At 39.2% G+C, this 22,360-nt stretch overlaps 1 protein-coding gene across 1 annotated transcript; it reads left to right on the top strand.

The window, feature by feature from the left end:
• The first annotated feature begins 18,066 nt into the window (after positions 1–18,066).
• LOC132520676 (short transmembrane mitochondrial protein 1-like) lies at positions 18,067–18,722 on the top strand. The gene has a single exon (XM_060149404.1). It carries the CDS (start codon positions 18,117–18,119, stop codon positions 18,258–18,260), a length of 144 nt encoding a protein of 47 aa, XP_060005387.1. The 5' UTR covers positions 18,067–18,116; the 3' UTR covers positions 18,261–18,722.
• Positions 18,723–22,360: the final 3,638 nt, after the last annotated feature.

The following is a 22,360-nucleotide window of genomic DNA, read 5'->3' as shown; positions in this document are numbered from 1 at the left end:
AAATTACAGGACATCTTTTTAAATTACAGAGATGGTTTTGGGTGTGTCTGTAGTGAAATTGTGAAAACAAACAGTAGTAGTAGTAGAAGCACTAGTAATTGTAGCCATCATTTATGATGGGCTAACCTTGTGTCAAGCATGGGGCTCAGTATTTCATATGACATGTTTTAATTAATCCTCACAACAGTGTTATGGTATGAGCCTACCCTTAACTTTGTTTTACAAGTGAGGAAACCTAGAATCGATCAGTGGTGGAGCCTGGAAAGGAGCACCTGTCCGTCTGACTCCTGAGCCCAGGCTTTTAATCAACGCTAAGCCGCACCTCTGACAATACAGTGAGTATCATAACAGCTGCCACTTATTGAGTACATACTATGTGCCCAGTGCTTTAAAATTACGTTTAATCCTCCCAGTATAGATGTCTTTCAGTTTTCCCCAGAAGGAAACTAAGGCTCAGAGTGCCTGAATTCGTTTCCATTTGTGCTAATTACCATAATTTTAATGGTTGAAAACAACACAAATGTATTCTTTTACAGTTCTGGGGGTCAGAAATCCTACAATCAAGGTTTCAGCAGGGCCACATTCCTCAAATGTCTGCTTCTATCATTACAGCTCTGTGCTTGACTCTGACCTTTCTGCCTTCCTCTTATTAGGACCTTGTAATTACAATGGGCCCACCTGGATAACCCAAGATAATCTCTTCATCTCAAGATCCTTTATATAATCACATCTACAGAAGTCCCTTTTATTATATAAAGTGACATATTTCCAGGTCCCAGCGACAAGAAGGTGGACATCTTTGGAGGGGCTTTTTATCCTAACTTCCCCCAAGTCTCAGAGCTAATAAGTATTAGAGATGAGATTTGGATCTAGATGTTTTTAGGCTCCAATGTTCACACGATTTCTGCTCTACCACATTAATGAGGATCCCATCAGTCATTCAAAGAAACATTTACTGAGATTATAAAAAGAGCCAGACACTGTGGTAGGTACTGGAAAAATATGAAATGCTTTATGAGTTTGAGTCATCTTCATGTAGGTGCCTTACTAATCTCTGTATTTTTCTTTTAAAAAATTAAAAAAAATATTTATCTCAATATATCTAAAATATTATTTCAACATGTAATTGATTAAAAATATTTTACATTTTTATACTGTCTTTAAAATCTAGTGTTTTATACTTAGAACCCACCCATTTAGACACCAAATTTTCATTGCAAATATTTGATCTGTATTTAGATACAAAATTTGCAGTCAAAGAAATAGATTCACATATCTAGTTGCTCTAAATACACTTAAAACAAATGTTCCAAACACATTTATGATTTTTAGTAACTGGATCGATGTATTTTTAAAACTGAAATGAAAAAAATTAAAACTTTTAATCTCTATTTTTCAATAGTCCATGAGATTAAGGATTAATAAACTTAGATAATAAGATAAATAACTCCCTGAATAAGTATTACTAAGCTCTACTTTACTGCATTAAAATATTTTTTTACTTTTTTCTCCCTTCCAGAGATTGACACTAGATCAAAGTTTTAGATACTGTACTTTAAAAAATTTAATTTTTTTCTTCAGATTTGTGAAATGGAAATCTTTGCTGGACAGAGCATAGATATGAGCAAAACATCTGGTTCTGTTTGTTTTTCAATATTTGTGAGATTTTCTTCCCTTACTGCTAAAAAACCAGCACAATGCTTGGTGGTCTTCTCTAGATTTTAGAAGGGACGTATATACCTACCCCAAACCTTTAACCAAGTAGCCTGAAATGCTGCCTGACAGCTTGGAATGGGCTCCAGAGCAAGAGAGGGCTCTTTACCTGGGTCAGCAGATCTGCTGTGTCTTTTAAGACCCAGGGGATCTGAATATCCATGGTAGATCTGTATGAATGAAGTCTATGGTTGGCACTTCTAGGGGAATCGTAATGCTCTCTTTGACAGATAACTGTTTTTTTTGAGAAGAAGCTCTTGGTTTTCTCCTTGCTCCTAATAGAGATTAAATTCCTGGCCATGGCACCCTAGGTATTCCTAGGACCTGCATTGGCCAACAAGGACTGGGTGATATCTGAGCCTAAGCCATACGCTTGGGTGGTTCAGCAGCCCTTTAACATCAAGTTGAAAGGGTGTATTTCAGTTCCAAAAGACCAAATTAAATCGAATAAACAGGTGGTTTGTGCTTCCAATATACTGCATAGTCACATTCCCCCTCAACTCTGATCACAGAGGAACTTTCTTTAGATGAGTTGATAAGGAAGAAAAAGAATGAGCCTGTTTACTGATGGCTATGCACCAGCCAGAACTGGATTTTGGCCCAGTTACAGACTTCGAGGTAACCCTAAGGAGAGTGGGGAAGAGAAATCCTCCCAGTGTACAACACTTGGACAAGGACATTTCCTTGCCCAATTTGCTAGGAGCAGAGATAGCTTGACAAAATGACTCTACATCCAGAATATTTTCAGAGAATTATATGGAATAACACTAGAGGATTGGTGACTAGGACACTTAAGGAACTGGTAGGTAGATCCATCTTTTGGATTATGGGAAGATTTATGCCCCATGTGTATGTTTATGAGAGGTGTCCCACTGCAGAAGATGAACTCAGTGATTGAGTAGACAAGAGGAATTGTTATTCTATTTTTTTCTAGTTACCCCAGTACTTGCTTAATGGGTTCATATACAAGGTAGATTGTCATAGATAGGGTCATAGATTATGCATGGCTACAATGAAATAGACTTTCTCATACCATAGCTGACATGGTGGCTGTCATGGTTGGGTGTCCAATTTGCTACCCACATCAACCAATTCTGAACTGCTGTATGTTATCATACGCCTAGGACACCAGACAGCCACTTAGCTGATTACATTGGACACAGAGAGTCATAGAGGAGAAGTAATTTATTCTTGGTAGACTAGATGATTTATTCTGTATTTCCACTTGCCTTCTCTGATGACGCTGTCTCTGTGCCAATACTCTGGAGACTTACCAAATGCCTTATTGTGTTAGCTTTCTGTTGCTGCCGTAACAAATTACCGTAAATCTAGTGGCTTATAACAACACCTGCTTGTTACCTCAGGGTTTCTTTGGGTCAAAAGTCCAGGAACAGCATGGCTTAGCTTGTGCTCTGTTAGAGTCTTCCAAGGCTAAAATCAAAATGTTGGCAGGATTGACATGTACACACTACTATATTTAAAATAGATAACCAACAAGGACCTACTGTATAGCGCAGGGAACTTGGCTCAATATTCTGTAATAACCTAAATGGAAAAAGAATTTGAAAAAGAATGGATACTTGTATGGGTATAACTGAATCACTTTGCTGTACACCTGAAACAATGCATCATTTTTAAACAACTATACTCCAATAGAAAAAAAAAAAAAATGACCACTGAGGGTGAGGGTGGATGTTGGCAGAGACATGTTCCTTTCTGGAGGCTTTAGGAGAGAATCCATTTCCAGGCCTGTTCAGTTTGTTGGCAGAATTTAGTTCCATCCTGCTGTAGGATTGAGGTCCCCATTTCCTTGCTGATTGTCAGCTGGGATCATGCAAAAGGCTGCCCACATTCCCTGGGTTATGGCCTCCTTCGAAGTCAACAGTGGCCCTTCGAGTCCTTCTCATGCTTCAGATCTCTCTGTGCATGTCTCTGTCACATCTCTTCTTTTGACTCCTCTGTCTTCCTCTTCTGTTGTAAGGGCTCATGTAATTACATTGGGCCTGAATAATCCAGGAAAATCTCCATATTTTAAGGTCAGCTAGCTGATTAATAACCTTAATTACATCTCTGTCTCTTTCTTTCTCTGTCTCTCTGTCCCTGTCTCTCTCTCTCTCTCTCTCTCTCTCTCTATATATATATATATATATATATGTATTTGTCCTAAAGTCAGAATACATGGATCTGAGAATGAAGAGTGCAAATAAGATGGGTATCTCGTACGCTTACATCAATTTTTTGGTAACAATAGTTTGCTGCCATTCCCACAATAATTCTGGCTTAATTTGTCTGAAAGTTTAAGTAACCAAAATAAGAGAGACTTCCTAGAGACACCTAGAGAGCCTAATATGTTTCTACGGATTTAAACTGAGGTTTTCCCACCCGAATAAGAATATTTCACCAGAGGGCATAACAATAGTATCATTGAATTGAAAGTTGAGAGCAACACCTGCCCATTTTGTCTGCTCATGCCACTGAATAAATAGGCAAATATACAGGGTTGCAGTGTTGTCTGAGAGTGAAAAATTAGTTATTAAAAGGGATCGGGGGGAGACCTTCAAGATGATGGAAGAGTAAGACGTGGAGATCACCTTCCTCCCCATAAACACATCAGAAATACATCTACATGTGGAACAGCTCCTACAGAACACCTACTGAATGCTGGCAGAAGACCTCAGACCTCCCAAGAGGCAAGAAACTCCCCACGTACCTGGGAAGGGCAAAAGAAAAAAGAATAAACAGAGACAAAAGGATAGGGACGGGACCTGCACCAGTGGGAGGGAGCTGTGAAGGAGGAAAGGTTTCCACACACTAGGAAGGCCCTTCGCAGGCACAGACTGCGGGTGGCGGAGAGAGAAAGCTTCAGAGCCACGGAGGAGAGGGCAGAAGGCAAAGCGGAGAGATTCCCGCACAGGGGATCGGTGCGGACCGGCACTCACCAGTCCGAGAGGCTTGTCTGCTTACCCGCCGGGGCGGGCGGGGCTGGGAGCTGAGGCTCGGGCTTCGGTCGGATTGCAGGGAGAGGACAGGGGCTGGCTGCGTGAACACAGCCTGAAGGGGGCTAGTGCACCACAGCTAGACGGGAGGGAGTCCAGGAGAAAGTCTGGAACTGCCGAAGAGGCAAGAGACCATTGTTTCGGGGTGTAAGAGGAGAGGGGATTCAGAGCACCGCCTAAACGAGCTCCGGAGATGGGCGCGAGCCGCGGCTGTCAGCACGGACACCAGAGATGGGCATGAGACGCTAAGAATGCTGCTTCAGCCACCAAGAAGCCTGTGTGCAAGCACAGGTCACTATCCACACCTCCCCTCCCGGGAGCCGGTGCAGCCCGCCACTGCCAGGGTCCCGGGATCCAGGGACAACTTGCCGGGGAGAACGCATGGCGCGCCTCAGGCTGGAACAACATCATGCTGGCCTCTGCCACCGCAAGCTTGCCCTGCATCCGTACGCCTCCCTCCCCCCGGCCTGAGTGAGCCAGAGCCCCCGAAACAGCGGCTTCTTTAACCCCGTCCTCTCTGAGCAAAGAACAGATGCCCTCAGGCAACCTACACGCAGAGGCGGGGCCAAATCCAAAGCCGAACCCTGGGAGCTGTTCGAACAAAGAAGAGAAAGAGAAATCTCTTCCAGCAGCCTCAGGAGCAGTGGATTAAATCTCCACAATTAACTTGATGTACCCTGCATCTGTGGAATACCTGAATAGACAACGAATCATCCCAAAATTGAGACGCTGGACTTTGGGAGTGACGATATACATATACTTTTTTCTTTTTCTCTTTTTGTGAGTGTGTATGAGTATGCTTCTGAGTGTGATTTTGTCTGTATAGATTTGCTTTTACCATTTGTCCTAGGGTTCTGTCTGTCCGTTTCTTAAAAAATATAGTTTCTAATGCTTGTTATCATTGGTGGTTCTGTTTATTGGTTTTGTTGCTCTTTTCTTTCTTTCTTTTTTTATTACATTTTATTTTTTTAACAATTATTTTTTATTTTAATAACCTTTCTTTTTTTCTTTCTCTTCCTTCCTTCCTTCCTTTCCTTCTTTCCCTTCCTTCCTTCCTTCCTTCCTTCCTTCCTTCCTTCCTTCCTTCTCTTTCTTTCTTTCTTTCTTTCTTTCTTTCTTTCTTTCTTTCTTTCTTTCTTTCTTTCTTTCTTTCTTTCTTTCTTTCTTTCTCCCTTTTCTTCTGAGCTGTGTGGCTGACAAGGTCTTGGGGCTCTGGCCAGGTGTCAGGCCTGAACCTCTGATGTGGGAGGGCTGAGTTCAGGACATTGGTATACCAGAGACCTCCCGGCTCTATGTAATATCAAACAGCAAAAGGTCTCTCAGACATCTCCACCTCAATGCTAAGACCTAGCTCCACTCAACGACCAGCAACCTACAGTGCTGGACACCCTATGCCAAACAACTAGCAAGACAGAACACCACCCATTAGCACAAAGGGTACCTAAAATAATAATAAGGTCACAGAAGCACCAAAACACACCACCAGACATGGACCTGGCCACCAGAAAGACAAGATCCAGCCTCATCCACCAGAACCTAGGCACTTGTCCCCTCCACCAGGAAGCCTACACAACCCGCTGAAGGAACCTTAGCTACTGGGGGCAAATACCAAAAGCAACAGGAACTAGGAAACTGCAGCCTGTGAAAAGGAGACCCCAAACACAGTAAGTTAAGCAAAATGAGAAGACAGAGAAGCACACAGCAGATGAAGGAGCAAGGTAAAAACCCACCAGACCAAACAAATGAAGAAGAAATAGGAAGTTTACCTGAAAAAGAATTCAGAGTAATGATAGTGAAAATGATCCAAGATCTTGGAAATAGAATGGAGAATATTCAAGAAATGTTTAACAAGGACCTAGAAGAACTAAAGAGTAAACAAACAATGATGAACAACACAATAATTGAAATTAAAAATTCTCTAGAAGGAATCAATAGCAGAATAACTGAGGCAGAAGAATGGGTAAGTGACCTGGAAGATAAATAGTGGAAATAACTACTGCAGAGCAGAATAAAAAAGAATGAAAAGAATTGAGGACAGTCTCAGAGACCTCTGGGACAACATTAAACGCACCAACATTCGAATTATAGGGGTCCCAGAATAAGAAGAGAAAAAGAAAGGGACTGAGAAAATATTTGAAGAGATTATACTTGAAAACTGCTCTAATATGGGAAAGGAAATAGTTAATCAAGTTCAGGAAGCACAGAGTCACATACAGGATAAATCTAAGGAGAAACACACAAAGACACATATTAATCAAACTATCAAAACTTAAATACAAAGAAAAAATATTAAAAGCAGCAAGGTAAAAATAACATATAAGGGAATCCCCATAAGGTTAACAGCTGATCTTTCAGCAGAAACTCTGCAAGCCAGAAGGGAGAGGCAGGACATACTTAAAGTGATGAAAGGGAAAACCTACAACCAAGATTACTCTACCCAGTAAGGATCTCATTCAGATTTGATGTAGAAATTAAAAACTTTACAGACAAGCAAAAGCTAAGAGAATTCAGCAGAACAAAACCAGCTTTACAACAAATGCTAAAGGAACTTCTCTAGGCAAGAAACACAAGAGAAGGAAAAGATCTACAATAACAAACCCAAAACAATTAAGAAAATGGTAATAGGAGCATACGTATCAATAATTACCTTAAATGTACATGGATTAAATGCTCCAACCAAAAGACACAGACTGGATGAATGGATACAAAACCAAGACCCATATATATGCTGTCTACAAGAGACACACTTCACACCTAGGGACAAATACAGACTTAAAGTGAGGGGATGGAAAAAGATATTCCATACAAATGGAAATCAAGAGAGCTGGAGTAGAAATTCTCATATCAGACAAAATAGACTTTAAAATAAAGACTATTACAAGAGACAAAGAAGGATACTAAATAATGATCAAGGGATCAATCCAAGAAGAAGATTTAACAATTGTAAATATTTATGCACCCAACATAGGAGCACCTCAATACATAAGGTAAATGCGAACAGCCATAAAAAGGGAAATCGACAGTAACACAATGATAGTTGGGGAATTTAACACCCCACTTTCACCAATGGACAGATCATCCAAAATGAAAATAAATAAGGAAACACAAGCTTTAAATGATAAATTAAACAAAATGGAATTAATTGATATTTATAGGGCATTCCTTCCAAAAACAATGGAATACACTCTCCTCTCAAGTGCTCATGGAACATTCTCCAAGATAGATCATATCTTGGGTCACATATCAAGTCTAGCTAAAATTAAGAAAATTGAAATCATATCAAGTATCTGTTCCAACCACAATGCTATGAGACTAGATATCAATTAAAGGAAAAAATCTGTAAAAAATACAAACATATGGAGGCTAAACAATACACTACTTAATAAGCAAGAGATCACTGAAGAAACCAAAGAGGATATCAAAAAATACCTAGAAACAAATGACAATGAAAACACAATGACCCAAAACCTATGGGATGCAGCAAAAGCAGTTCTAAGAGGGAAGTTTATAGCAATACAATCCTACCTTAAGAAACAAGAATCATCTCAAATAAACAACCTAAACTTACAGTGAAAGCAATTAGAGAAATAAGAATAAAATAAGCCCAAAGTTAGCAGAAGGAAAGAAATCATAAAGACGAGATCAGGAATAAATGGAAAAGAAATGAAGGAAACAATAGCAAAGATCAATAAAATTCAAAACTGGTTCTTTGAAAAGGTAGACAAAATTGATAAACCATTAGCCAGACTCATCAAGAAAATAGGGAAAAGATTCAAAGCAATAGAATTAGAAATGGAAAAGGAGAAGTAACAACTGACACTGCAGAAATACAAAGGATCATGAGAGATTACTGCAAGCAACTTTGTGCCAATAAAATGGACAACCTGGAAGAAATGGACAAATTCTTAGAAAAGCACAACCTTCTGAGACTGAACCAGGAAGAAATAGAAAATATAAACACACCAATCACAAACACAGAAATTGAAACTGTGATTAAAAATCTTCCAACAAACAAAAGCCCAGGACCAGATAGCTTCACAGGTGAATTCTATCAAACAATTAGAGAAGAGCTAACATCTATCCTTCTGAAACTCTTCCAGAATATAGCAGAGGGAGGAACACTCCCAAACTCATTCTACGAGGCCACCATCACCCTGATACCAAAACCAGATTAAGATGTCACAAAGAAAGAAAACTACAGGCCAATATCACTGGTGAACATGGATGCAAAAATCCTCAACAAAATATTAGCAAACAGAATCCAACAGCACATTAAAAGGATCATACACCATGATCAAGTGGGGTTTGTCCCAGAAATGCAAGGATTCTTCAATATGTGCAAATCAATCAATGTGATATGCCATATTAACAAACTGAAGAATAAAAACCATATGATCATCTCAACAGATGCAGAAAAAGCTTTTGACAAATTTCAACACCAATTTGTGATAAAAACCCTCCAGAAAGTAGGCATGGAGGGAACTTATCTCAACATAATAAAGGCCATATATGACAAACCCAGAGCAAACATCATTCTCAATGGTGAAAAACTGAAACCATTTCCACTAAGATCAGGAACAAGAGAAGACTTTCCACTCTCACCACTATTATTCAATATAGTTTTGCAAGTTTTAGCCACAGCAATCAGAGAATAAAAAGAAATAAAAGGACTTCAAATCAGAAAAGAAGAAGTAAAGCTGTCACTGTTTGCAGATGACATGTTCCTATACATAGAGAATCCTAAAGATGCTACCAGAAAACTATGAGAGCTAATCAATGAATTTGGTAAAGTAGCAGGATACAAAATTAATACACATAAATCTCTTGCATTCCTATACACTAATGATGAAAAATCTGAAAGAGTAATTTAGGAAACACTCCCATTTACCATTGCAACAAAAAGCATAAAATACCTAGGAATAAACCTACCTAAGGAGACAAAAGACCTGTATGCAGAACACTATAAGACACTGATGAAAGAAATTAAAGATGACAGAAACAGATGGAGAGATATACCATGTTTTTGGATTGGAAGAATCAACATTGTGAAAATGACTATACTACCCAAAGCAATCTATAGATTAAAAGCAAGCCCTATGAAACTACCAATGGCATTTTTCACACAATTAGAACAAAAATTCCACGATTTGTATGGAAACAGAGAAGACCTCGAATAGCCAAAGCAATCTTGAGAAAGAAAAATGGAGCTGTAGGAATCAGGCTTCCTGACTTCAGACTATACTACAAAGCTACAGTAATCAAGAGAGTATGGTACTGACACAAAAACAGAAATGTAGATCAATGGAACAGGAAAGAAAGCCCAGATATAAACCCACACACATATGCTCACCTTATTTTTGATAAAGGCGGGAAGAATATACAATGGAGAAAAGACAGCCTCTTCAATAAGTAGTGCTAGTAAAGCTGGACAGCTACATGTAAAAGAATGAAATTAGAACACTCCCTAACAACATACACAAAAGTAAACTCAGAATGGATTGAAGACCTAAATGTAGGGCCAGACACTATCAAACTCTTAGAGGAAAACATAGGCAGAACACTCTGTGTCATAAATCACAACAATATCCTTTTGGACCCACCTCCTAGAGAAATGGAAATAAAAACAAAAACAAATGGAACCTAATGAAACTTAAAAGCTTTTGCACAGCAAAGGAAACCATAAACAAGACGAAAAGACAACCCTCAGAATGGGAGAAAATATTTGCAAATGAAGCAACTGACAAAGGATTATCCTCCAAAATTTGCAATCAGCTCATGCAACTCAATATCAAATAAACAAACAACCCAGTCCAAAAATGGGCAGAAGACCTAAATAGACATTTCTGCAAAGAAGATATACAGATTGCCAACAAACACGTGAAGAATGCTCAACATCACTAATCATTAGAGAAATACAAATCAAAAGTACAATGAAGTATCACCTCACACCTGTCAGAATGGCCATCATCAAAAAATCTGCAAATAATAAATGCTGGAGAGGGTGTGGAGAAAAGGGAACACTCTTGCACTGTTGGTGGGAATGTAAATTGACACAGCCAGTATGGAGGTTCCTTAAAAAGCTAAAAATAGAACTACCATATGACCCATCAATCTCACTACTGGGCATATACCCTGAGAAAACCATAATTCAAAAAGAGTCATGTACCACAATATTTATTGCAGCTCTATTTACAATAGCCAGGATATGGAAGCAACCTAAGTGTCCATTGACAGACGAATGGATAGAGAAGATGTGGCACATAGATACAGTGGAATATTACTCAGCCATAAAAAAGAAATGAAATTGAGTTATTTGTAGTGAGATGGATGGACCTAGAGACTGTCATACAGAGTGAACTAAGTCAGAAAGAGAAAAAGAAATACGGTATGCTAACACATATATATGGAATCTAAAAAAAAAAAAAAAAAAGAAGGTTCTGAAGAACCTAGCAGCAGGACAGGAATAAAGTCGTAGACCTAGAGAATGGACTTGAGGACACGGGGAGGGGGAAGTGTAGGGTGGGACGAAGTGAGAGAGAGGCATGGACATATATACACTACCAAATGTAAAATAGATAGCTAGTGGGAAGCAGCTGCATAGCACAGGGAAATCAGGTCAGTGCGTTGTGACCACCTGGAGTGGTGGGATAGGGAGTGCTGGAGCGAGACGCAAGAGGGAAGAGATATGGGGATATATGTATATGTATAGCTGATTCACTTTGTTATAAACCAGAACGTAACACACCATTGTAAAGCAATTATATTCCAAGAAAGATGTTAAAAAAAGAAAAGAAAAGTACCAGGGCTGCTGCTATATTGGGAGTGGGTGAGACAAATGTCTTGAGCCCAGGAGGTCACTTTGCTCCCTATCATGTCAAGTGGTAAAGATGCATGTTAGATGGCAGTAATCCCATACGCTCTGGCACCAAGGACTGCAACCCAGTAGGAATAAAGTTTGGGTTATTTCCCCAGATGCTGGCTTAGAACAAAGGAGCATGGAAGATGCTGTGGAGGAAGTAAGTCTTACCTTGTCAACCATAGCTTTATGACCAGTTGTAGAAATGTGTTATCTATTTCTGTTTCTATCATTGCTCTCTTAGTTATTTTATTATTCCAACAAATATTCTACTATTTTATATAGGCTGTTCTGGTAATGTGTAACTTTACAAATTAGTCCACTGATTATAGAATGTCATGATGGGGACATTATCATGATATAGATCTAAAGATAATATCCATAGACCACAGATATTTTATATATATATATATATATATATATATAGACACACACACATATAAATATATACATATGGTATATATTTATGTGGTGAAATTATAAAATTGATTCCTTGTTAAGGAGATACCTTCATTTTCAATTATAGGAAAGATAGTGGTATTATGTTAAGAATTATCGGGCTTCCCTGGTGGCGCAGTGGTTGAGAGTCCGCCTGCCGATGCAGGGGACACGGGTTCGTGACCCGGTCTGGGAAGATCCCACATGCCTGGAGCGGCTAGGTCCGTGAGCCATGGCCGCTGAGCCTGCACGTCCGGAGCCTGTGCTCCGCAACGGGAGAGGCCACAGCAGTGAGAGGCCCGAGTACCGCAAAAAAAAAAAAAAAAAAAAAAAAGAATTATGTTTGTTGTTGTTTGCAAGATTAAGTATAGAAGAGGGTATTTGTTGATTTTGGGAAACTAAGTGGAGTACACCCTTTTAGGCTTTGTTTTTGTCAGCATCATTAGAGTACCCTATTTTAGTTTGGGAAATTTTCCATATTATATTGGGGGGTAATATTCCCCCAGATAGGAATCAGAAATGAATTTTCCCAGTTTCCTTTTGCACTTGGGGCATAGGCACTGGCTTCACCAGTGAGGTGCTTCACATTCTGACATGGAAGAATTGACCTCGAGGATTGTGTGCCATACAGAATCCACTCTTTCCTGTTAAGGAAAATGGTGGCATGTGGCTTTTAGGGAAATCTGTGGTGGAGATTCTGGTTTTTAGTGTTTGGTATCAGTGGCTTGAACTGCAGTATCTGTATCCAGTAATGCCATCTGAGAGATCACCAGTGGGGCAGTCCTACTGGTTTGGGTGCTGTTTTTGCCCGTGGAATTCCTAAGATTGATGCTTTGGCCTTCCCAGAGGTTGTGAGAGTCACAAAATATATTTTACTTTTTTTTGTGTGGTTGCTCTTTCTCTCAGCTCACTTACTCTATGCTCTGTGGAAAGTATCCTATGACAAAGAATTGAAGCTTCTGGCCAATAGCTGTATGAGTGATGAGTGAGCTTGGAAGTGAACCAGCTCCAGTCAAGCCCTCAGACCACTGTAGTTCTGGCTGACATCTTGATTGCAACCTCATGAGAGACTCTGTGCCAGAATCACATAACTAAGTTCTGACCCACAGAAACTGGGATAATAAATGCTTGTTGTTTTAAGCCATTAAATTTGGGGATCATTTACTAGATAGCAATAGGTAAATACAGACAGATAGAGTGGAATGAGAAATTCCAGGATGATTAAGGAGGCGTTGTGCAATGCATCGCTAGAATAGTTGATTCCCTAGGTACTCTGAACTTTAAGATCTTTGCATGTGGTGGCTAACTTACTACTTATCCGTATCTCCTTTCCCCTGCCTGGATCTGATGCCAGCACCAGGGGGAGTAGAAGCCATGAAGCTGGCTGTGTGTGTCTTCCTCCCTAGAGAGCTCACAGGCGGACCAGCTCTGCGTGCTGCACTCTAGTGCGGCAGTCTCCATGCCATTGGCTAATGCCTGGACTCTCTGGCACTGTCTCCACTGCTGCAGGCCTAAAGAGCTTGCTGGTGTACAAGGAACTCATCAAACATTATCAAGAACAAAGGCGTTGTTCCATGTTTCTATAAGACGTGGAAGACTCCAAGGGCAGTAGCCTGCATGGTGAACTAGCCCTGTCTCAAGAGATGGAAGGTGGAGACATGATCAGATTTATATCTTGAGGACATCAATCCATCACTCTGGCTGCATTCCCTGGTTTTCACCCCATTCTTTCCATCTTTCCCCAAATAGTCCTCATATATTATTCCAGGAGGATGAGTTGTCGCTACCTTTAGAAGAGCCATTTGCTAATTTACCAGTGACCTCATTTCAGTTCTCTTTCTCCTTGAGTTGTGTGTAGAAGTCAGCACTGCTGTAGGGAACTGGTTCACTTTCCGATACTATGTGAGCAAATTCCTCATCTCTGTGAATTTCTCAGACATTCTACCAAAGAGTTCTTGTCCAGCCTTCTTTGTTCTCTCCCTCTTCAACTCTCTAAGTACAGTAATTATAATGAGAGTAAAATCGATGACTAACGTTTCTGATGTTTTGAGTTTGAGTTAATAAGTGTTCAAATACAGCTTTTAGGAAGGGGAGAATGGGCCATTCGACTGCCTGGCAGTACAGATTTTAGAGTCACCTGCATCGACATGATATTTGAAGCTATTTGTGCATAAGATTGTGGGGAAGATAGTTGAAGACAAAGCAAGAAAAGAAAAAGATGTTTCATTTAACCCACATATTAGAATTGCAACATAATATCCGTCCTTTACCAGAGCTACTAGAGAAATACAATAATACCAACTGATTTTCAATTGTACCTTTAGTTTCTTCCCACCTTTCTACTATAGGAGCTAAGTTGCTAAGTATTGACAAAGAAAAGAAGTAGAGAGTTATATAATGCATTTTCTGGGTAACTGATTCATGGAAAAATCAATTATTGTTAGTTAAGCAGTATTTTATATGTTTTATTAAGGTTGAGTAGGAGTGAGGTAACATTACTGAAAGCTAACTAGTCATTGTTCAAAGATGGAATAATCTCTGGTATTGTAAAATTTACAGTTTTAATTTCCTCATATAGAGAAGAGCACAAGTGATTCTTATTCCTCAGGAAGTCTACTGCTGTGACAGCATAATTTCAACATTCAAGAAGAGAGAAAGCAGCCCTGAATCCCTCTGAAATCAAATTAAGTCAGTGGAAGGTTGTATGAAGAAATGAAAAGAAGGCAAACAGAACTTATCAAATGTGTTGTTCATGAAAATTTTTAGAAAAGTTAATATGAATGAAATTCTTGTATAAATCCACTTCTTAAATTTTATGTACACAGCGTACATTTTTTTGGGGGGAATTAAGAAACACTTCAGAATGAAGAAAAAAGTTTAAAACTTTTTGTTTATTTTAATACAGCAAATAAATGTGAGGAGTTAAAAAGTCTATGTGGTTGAAAGTTACAGTGATAGTACAGCTGTGGTAGGCAGAGTAATGGCCCCCAAACAGGCTCATGCCTTAATGCCTGGAACCTGTGAATATGTTACCTTACATGGCCAAAGAATCTTTGCTGATGCGATGAAAGGAATAGGCTTTGAAATGAGGAGATTGTCCTGGATCACCTGTGGAGACTCAGTCTAATCTAATGAGTATATAAAAGTGGAGAACATTTCCAGGCTGGGTTGGAGAGACAAGACAGAAGGAGGAGAGATTTGAAGACTGGGAAGGACTCCACCCACCACTGGTGGTTTTGAAGATGGAGGAAGGGGGCTGAGAGCAAAGGAATGCAGGAAAGGGCTCTCAGCAGACAGCTAGAAAGGACATGAGGATGTCAGTCCTACAACTACAGAGAGCTGAATGCTGCTAAAAACCTGAATTACCTTGGAAATGGATCCTTTCTAGAGACTCCAGAAAGGAACACAGCATCTGATTTTAGGGTGTTGAGACCCAGGTCAGATTCCTGATCTCCAGAACTGTAAGATAATACATTTGTATGGTTTTAAACCACTGAAATTGTTGGAACAGCAATGGAACTCTAATTCAGCAACTTTATTTGAAATATGCATAACTATTAAATAAACGGCCTTTAGTAAATCTCCCAGTCCAGACAAGTTTGTACTAAAGCCCTTAATATAACTTTTAGATGGAGCTGGCTTTTAACTTCCAGTTAAAAACAAAATCCAATCCAACTCCTAAAATACCTAACAGTGTTTTGAATTATAGTTTATCTAAAGAAGATAAAGTTGGAATCATGTTTTCAGTTGTTATTACATTATTAAAAATAATAAGCCAGATTGCTCCTTTAACTTTCTCATACCTACTACAAAATATTTGTGAAAGGAAGAATTTGCTCTCAACATTTCTGTAAAATGATGATCTAGATGGATGCTGTGTTGGTAATACCTGCAGATCTGATGGTTTTCTTGGCTATGCTAAGAAGGCTATCATATAAGGTCACTCTATCTTCCCTTCAACCAAAGTATAAGATTTCAGTTTAACACAGTAACATGTTAATGCATGCAGTGTGGTATTGTGGAATGAGCACTATTCTTGGAATCCAAAGACCTTGGTTGAACACCAGCTTCACTATATATTGTGTCAGACAAGTCAACAAATCTCTCTGAATGACCGTTTCCTAGTTTGTGAGATAGGAATAATATCTACCTTAAAAGTTTGTTAAAATAGAATGAAATTTCTTTGCAAATCTTATCCTGTCATCATAATATAGAGTATAATATGCGAACACCCAGGACCAATGTGATATTTTGGGACTTTCCACTAAGGATTGAAGAAAATGGGACCAAATATATTACAGAAAAGAAGAAGTTGGATTGAGTGGGAGGAGATAAAGTGGAGGTAGTAGGAATATTACCAGTAAAACTGACCAGAGCAGCAGAAGAGGTGTTGGCAGACCAGGAGATGGAGACCTAAGTGGAGATGCAGTCTCGGATTACATCAGACCAATTCCATCAGCATCAGTTTTCCTGAGATGTCCAGGAGAGAGGGACCCATGCTATGAGTCCTTTGATCAGTGCTGGTTTTCCATGTTAGCTTGGAAGCTTCTGACAAGGGCTTATTTAGACTCCAGGGGCTCTAAATTCAATTTAGAAGCAAAGGACTCCTGATGTACCACCTGGTCTGGACCTTATTGATTCCGAGGGTGGGCAGAGCTAAGCGTGTTTGTAGCAGTCATCATCATCAGAGGCCTCCAGGACAGACTGTGGATGGCAGAATAGGATAGGAACTGAGGGAAGTGCAACTGAACTCTGGGTCTTTAGTTATCAAAGGGATCACATTAATACCTATTTCTCAAAATTTCATCACCTGTGCCCTCACCTGAATAATGCAGTACCTTCCTGCAGTTGTTTTAACTCTTCCAAAAAATAGATCAAATTAAAAAAAAAAAAGATGATTTTGTTTGCGGAAACTGGAGGCACACAAACTCTCAGGCTGGGAAACCAGGATCTCAGGATGGAGGTCTAACAAAAGAAGTGAGGGCAAAAAGCTATATGCTTTGAGCTCTTTTTTGGCTTTTTAAGCTACATTTGCTTAATTCTTTCCTTTCTCTTTGCATACTTGATTTCATCACTTTTGTAATCTGACAGAAAAAGTTTGGCTTCCAACAACTTTCAAGTTTTACATAAAATATGCTCAGCCAGCCAGAAAGTCTCTTATAATCAGGTCAAAAATCCCTGGGCAAAGAGCTGCCAATGTCCAAAACTAGAAAAATTCGAGCAACCAAAAAAGTGGTATTGAATTAAAACTCAATGTGTAAAATAAATATCTACGAACTCATGCTAATATAGTGATTAAATAAATAAATAAGGAAAAAAGAGAGATCACCCATGCAGAAAAATTCCAAATAATTGATGTAGATACTGTGTCCTTAAGTAGATGGAAAATAACTTTCTACTTCTTAAGTATGGGTTTCACATAGTGACTTCCAAAAACTACAATATGAAAAGGGAGAAAAAGAGTAACTTTACAGTGGGGAAAACAGACAAATACTACCTCAACCAGGTGATTAAGATTAACAACAGTGGGACTTCCCTGGTGGTGCAGTGGTTAAGAATCTGCCTGCCAATGCTGGAGACATGGGTTCAATCCCTGGTCCAGGACAATCCCACATGCTGGGAGCAACTAAGCCTGTGTGCCACAACTACTGAGCCTGCACTGTAGAGCTCGCGAGCCACAACTACCGAGCCCCCATGCCACGACTACCAGAGCCTGCGTGCCTAGACCCTGTGCTCCGCAACAAGAGAAGCCACCACAATGAGAAGCCCGTGCACCGCAACAAAGAGTAGCCCCCGCTTGCTGCAACTAGAGGAAAGCCCGGTGGAGCAACGAAGACCCAAAGCAACCAACAATAAATAAATAAATAAATAATTAAAAAAAAGATTAACAACAGTGGTAAGTCATGTTGATAGTAAGGACTCTTGATATTTTGTAATGAGAATGACAGTTTACCTCTGTAGTCTTTCTCCTCAAAACCAGCAACTCCAGTCTAATCATTAGAAAAATATCAGATAAATTTCAACTGAGGGACATTTTACATAATATCTGATTTTAAAACTGTCAGGGTGCCCACGGAGCTGCAGCTGACCTACGAGTCTTCCTTACCAACATTATGCTCCAGCTCCTGCTTGGATTTACTCTTGGCAATGTGGTGGGAATGTATCTGGCTCAGAACTATGACATACCAAACCTGGCTAAAAAACTTGAAGAAATTAAAAAGGACGTGGATGCCAAGAAGAAACCCCCTAGTTCATGAGGCCAACTCCAGCACTGCCTCCTGGATAAACTGATTCTACTGTTCTTGAGGGCCTCCTTTACCATCTGAACCAAAAGCTTTTGTTTTCATCTCCAGCCTCAGCAATTTTCTTCTTTGCTAGACCCTGCATTGCCTTACAGCACAAATGGGGCCACAAGTTAAGAACAGCCCTTACTTTTCCAACATCCTCACTTCTTCCCTTCCTCCTTCCAGCCACTTGGGAGGTCCTGAGAATGGAATTATGGTGCTAGATTAGTAAACATGACCTTTAATTAGTAGTCTCTCCCTTATTCTTTGGGATTTCTACTACCGTTTTCAAAAGAAAAATTGATGAGTTTTGTATAGCTGATGAGATATAAATAATGCTGATTTCACAGTCTAGAAATTATATTGGGTGTTTAAACCTTTGGTACTAAATTATGTTGTTTCAAAGTAGTAATTAAAATGAAAATCTAGAAGCCAGTTTCTGGTGAGTTATCCACTAATTTTATGTTGTTGTCAGGAAGCTCCATAGTTGCTAATTTAACCAATAAATCAATTTGCTATTCATTAACCAAGAAACTCTGTTCTGAGAACCCCATCAGGAACTGGGGAATTGAAAAGTATTTAAAGTAATGGCCTTTGTCCTCAGTAGAATTCATAGTCTAGTATGCATGTTTTTTCCTAATGATGCATTTGATCTGGCTCTGTTCTCTCATAAGAATCATACTTATTTTATGGGATTACAGGCACATTTGACATTACATGGTAGATAAATGAGAAGTTGTCTATAAAGGAAATTTTATGCCTTTTTACATTAAAAAATGTATTTAAATTATAAAAAAAAAACCAAAAAACCTGTCAGGGTCATAAAATATAAGGAAAATATTAATATAATGTACCATAAGGGTTCATTAATTGCAAAAAATGTACCATACTAATGTAGGATGTTAAAATAGGGGAAAGAGGGTATAGGGATATACTATCTTCATAACTTTTCTGTAAATCTACAACTAGTCTAAAATAAAAAGTTTGCTAAAAAAAAGTCCTTGAAGAAGGGATTGATGAACTAATTTTGGCTCAGATATCCACCTTGAACCAATGAGGTGAGGACAACAGTGATGAAGCCAAGCTCCAGGACATGGCAGCTTACTGTAGCCACAGTCATGTTGGGGTGTGTGTGTGTGTATGTGTGTGTGTGTGTGTGTGTGTGTGTGTGTGTGTGTGTGTGTGTGTGTGTGTAGGGGGGCAGGAATGTTAATGAAGAAATCCAGGATAACAGTGCTGGGCAAATAATTTAATAAATGCCCATTAAATTTGGTTTCCTTCCTTATTCACATACTTTACATGGTTACTTCAGAGGTCTGTGGGATTCGTTCATTTTTTCCACTCCTGTTCCCTCTTCTCTCTCACACTAGGTTAGTGTCTGTTGCCCTCACCATGCCAATGTCCTTGGTATCCTCTGTGATATTGCTTCCAAGGGAATTGTCCGAGGCACTGACCCTGAGGGTACCAAAATACTGCTAGAAAAAATTTAATAGAAACTCTGGGAGATAAAGGTAAGAAATTAAACAGAAAGTAGAACGAAGCTAAAAAAGATACATAATTTAAGAGACAGAAAAAAAATCCGAGACCTGGAATTCCAGAAAAAAAGGACAAAGAGAATGGAATGGAGAACATTGTCAAATAAAAAATACAAGGTAATTTCTTAGTGCTAGAAATAGTTAAAGACAGCACTGAGTTCTCAGTACAATGAATGAAGACACATCCCCAGACACATCACTGTGAAAATTCAAATTACAAAGGGTAAAGAGAAGACTCTCAAATTTTTCTTGAGAAAAAAAATGTGACCTACAGAAACATGACAAGTCTGGGATCATATTTTCCATCAACAATGTTGAATGTTGGAAGACAGTGAAGAAAGAGCTTTAAACTTCTAATGAATAATGTCTTAAGAGTCATAGAAAATTTCCTGCACCCTTGAAAGGGAGGTTATTTGAGGTTGGATTATATCCAAAAGGGGAAGAAAATTAAGACATAAAAAATCTTGGCATCCTTGAAATAGTGGAGCCAACTTGTCTCTAGAAGAACAGTGAAGGGAAACCGCTGAACTACAGTTATGCAGCAGGCCTGGAGTTCAGCCAGTTTACACTGAGGCAGCAGGAGAAAGGGGGATTCAATAGAACACCTATTATTTTATATCAACTGGTGCTGGCATAAAGGCAAAGAAAAATCACTACAATTAGAAAACTGTGAAAAATATATCACAATAATCAATCTAGACTGCTTGGATCAGCAGAGAAGTACATTTACGTTCTTAATACTCTTATTGACTTTCATCCTTTACACCAACTTACAGATAAAGCATCGAAGAATTAATCATATGTATCTACTATTGAGCTTGACATTGCAAAAGTTATTACACAGATGATAGAAATTGCAGGAGAAAAGAACAGAGTGATGCTGAGATGAAAACTATGGTCATTAATATCTTCTTAGAAAGTGGGAAGAAAAATTATGGATATGACACATTTGGGTTTGCATTGGTATTTGGCCAAAGTATGCATTTGGTTTACTGCTATACAATATACTGTCCACAGCTGTAGAAATAAAGAACAGAGATGTTAGTATTTTACTAAGTATACAAAGTAACTATATGAGGAACTCAAAATAGAAATATAACAACTGGTTGGCAGGGGGTTGATGGTGAGCCAGCTCATTCCTCACTTATAATAAATTAGGTTATATGTAAAATTTATAAATGAGGAAATAGAATGAGAAGCATATTATTAAAAGATATGGAAGAAAAAATCAGGCAAAAATGATATAGGGGTAGAATAGCTGCTTCTTGGAAATGGGCTTGTGGATGGAAGAAGATGGAATAATGCATGTATTAATTTAATGAAGTGGGAAAAATCTTTAAAAGAGATATGAACTAGCAAAAATATGTTTTGTGGAGGTGAAAGAATTATATTAATAGATCTTACTATAATTCGTCTCAGAGAGGAAATCGTGTTTGTTTAGAAATCTCTTGATTAATTGCTTCTAGCTGAAGTTCCTTTTGGCTTCTTCTGGTGATCGTGCATACTATTTACATTCATCTAGTACTTCACTTTGTTTATATTAATTTAAAAAGTATTATACAAATAAAATGTGACTCTTGTTAGTCTGGATCTTAATATGAACAGAACATTAAAAACAATTTTATTTTATTATTTTTGGCTGTGTTGGGTCTTCATTGCTGCGCGCAGGCTTTCTCTAGTTGCAACGAACGGGGGCTACTTTTTGTCGCGGTGTGTGTGGGCTTCTCATTGCGGTGGCTTCCCGTTGCCAAGCACGGGCTCTAGGCGCGCGGGCTTCAGTAGTGGTGGCACGTGGGCTCAGTAGTTGTGGCGCACAGGCTTAGTTGCTCTGTGGCATGTGGGATCTTCCCAGACCAGGGCTTGAACCCGTGTCCCCTGTGTTGGCAGGCAGATTCCTAACCACTGCGCTACCAGGGAAGCCCTAACAGCACATTTAGAATAGGAAATTCAAGGAGAGTTTGTTTACAAAGTGACTATTTACAAAGCTGCAGGAAGGGGGAACTAGAGGAATGGTGCATTGACCTAGAGCTCAGTAGCAACCAAGATGTCATCAGCCCCCAGGTCTAAAGAAACAAGGAGAGGGAATGGTTTCTTTAGTTCGGAAGGAATAAGTTGTGTAGGGTGTCACCACGAATGGGGTATTGACCTCTGGACTGAGGATACGGCCAGCTTAAGGTGACCTTGTAAGGAGAGATTTAGAGGAATAAATACACTAGTTTCATTCTTCTGCCTCTTTACCTCTGCTGCACAGCTTTCTATTGGTAGGAGCCAACTAGCAGACAGAAGTCATGGAATCTTGATATAGGTCGGCTTCCTGGGGCAGAGAGAGAGAGCGGAGATAAGATCTACAGGTGAAAGTCGAGGATTTTTGATGTAGCTCAACCCAAGGGCCCTCAGCATTCACTTTTTCTTTCCTTCATTTTTTCTTTTTTTGGTCTTGGGGTAAACTTGTGTTTTCAACAGAAGGGGACAAATAGATACACATTTCACGTTATAAAAACATAGCCATTATTTGAAATGGTTCAAGATACAGAAGAA

This window comes from Lagenorhynchus albirostris, chromosome 5, assembly GCF_949774975.1.
Source record: "Lagenorhynchus albirostris chromosome 5, mLagAlb1.1, whole genome shotgun sequence".
NCBI classification, from domain to species: Eukaryota; Metazoa; Chordata; class Mammalia; order Artiodactyla; family Delphinidae; genus Lagenorhynchus; species Lagenorhynchus albirostris.
The sequence above is the reverse complement of the archived record's forward strand: the minus strand, read 5'-3'. Positions and strand labels throughout refer to the sequence as shown.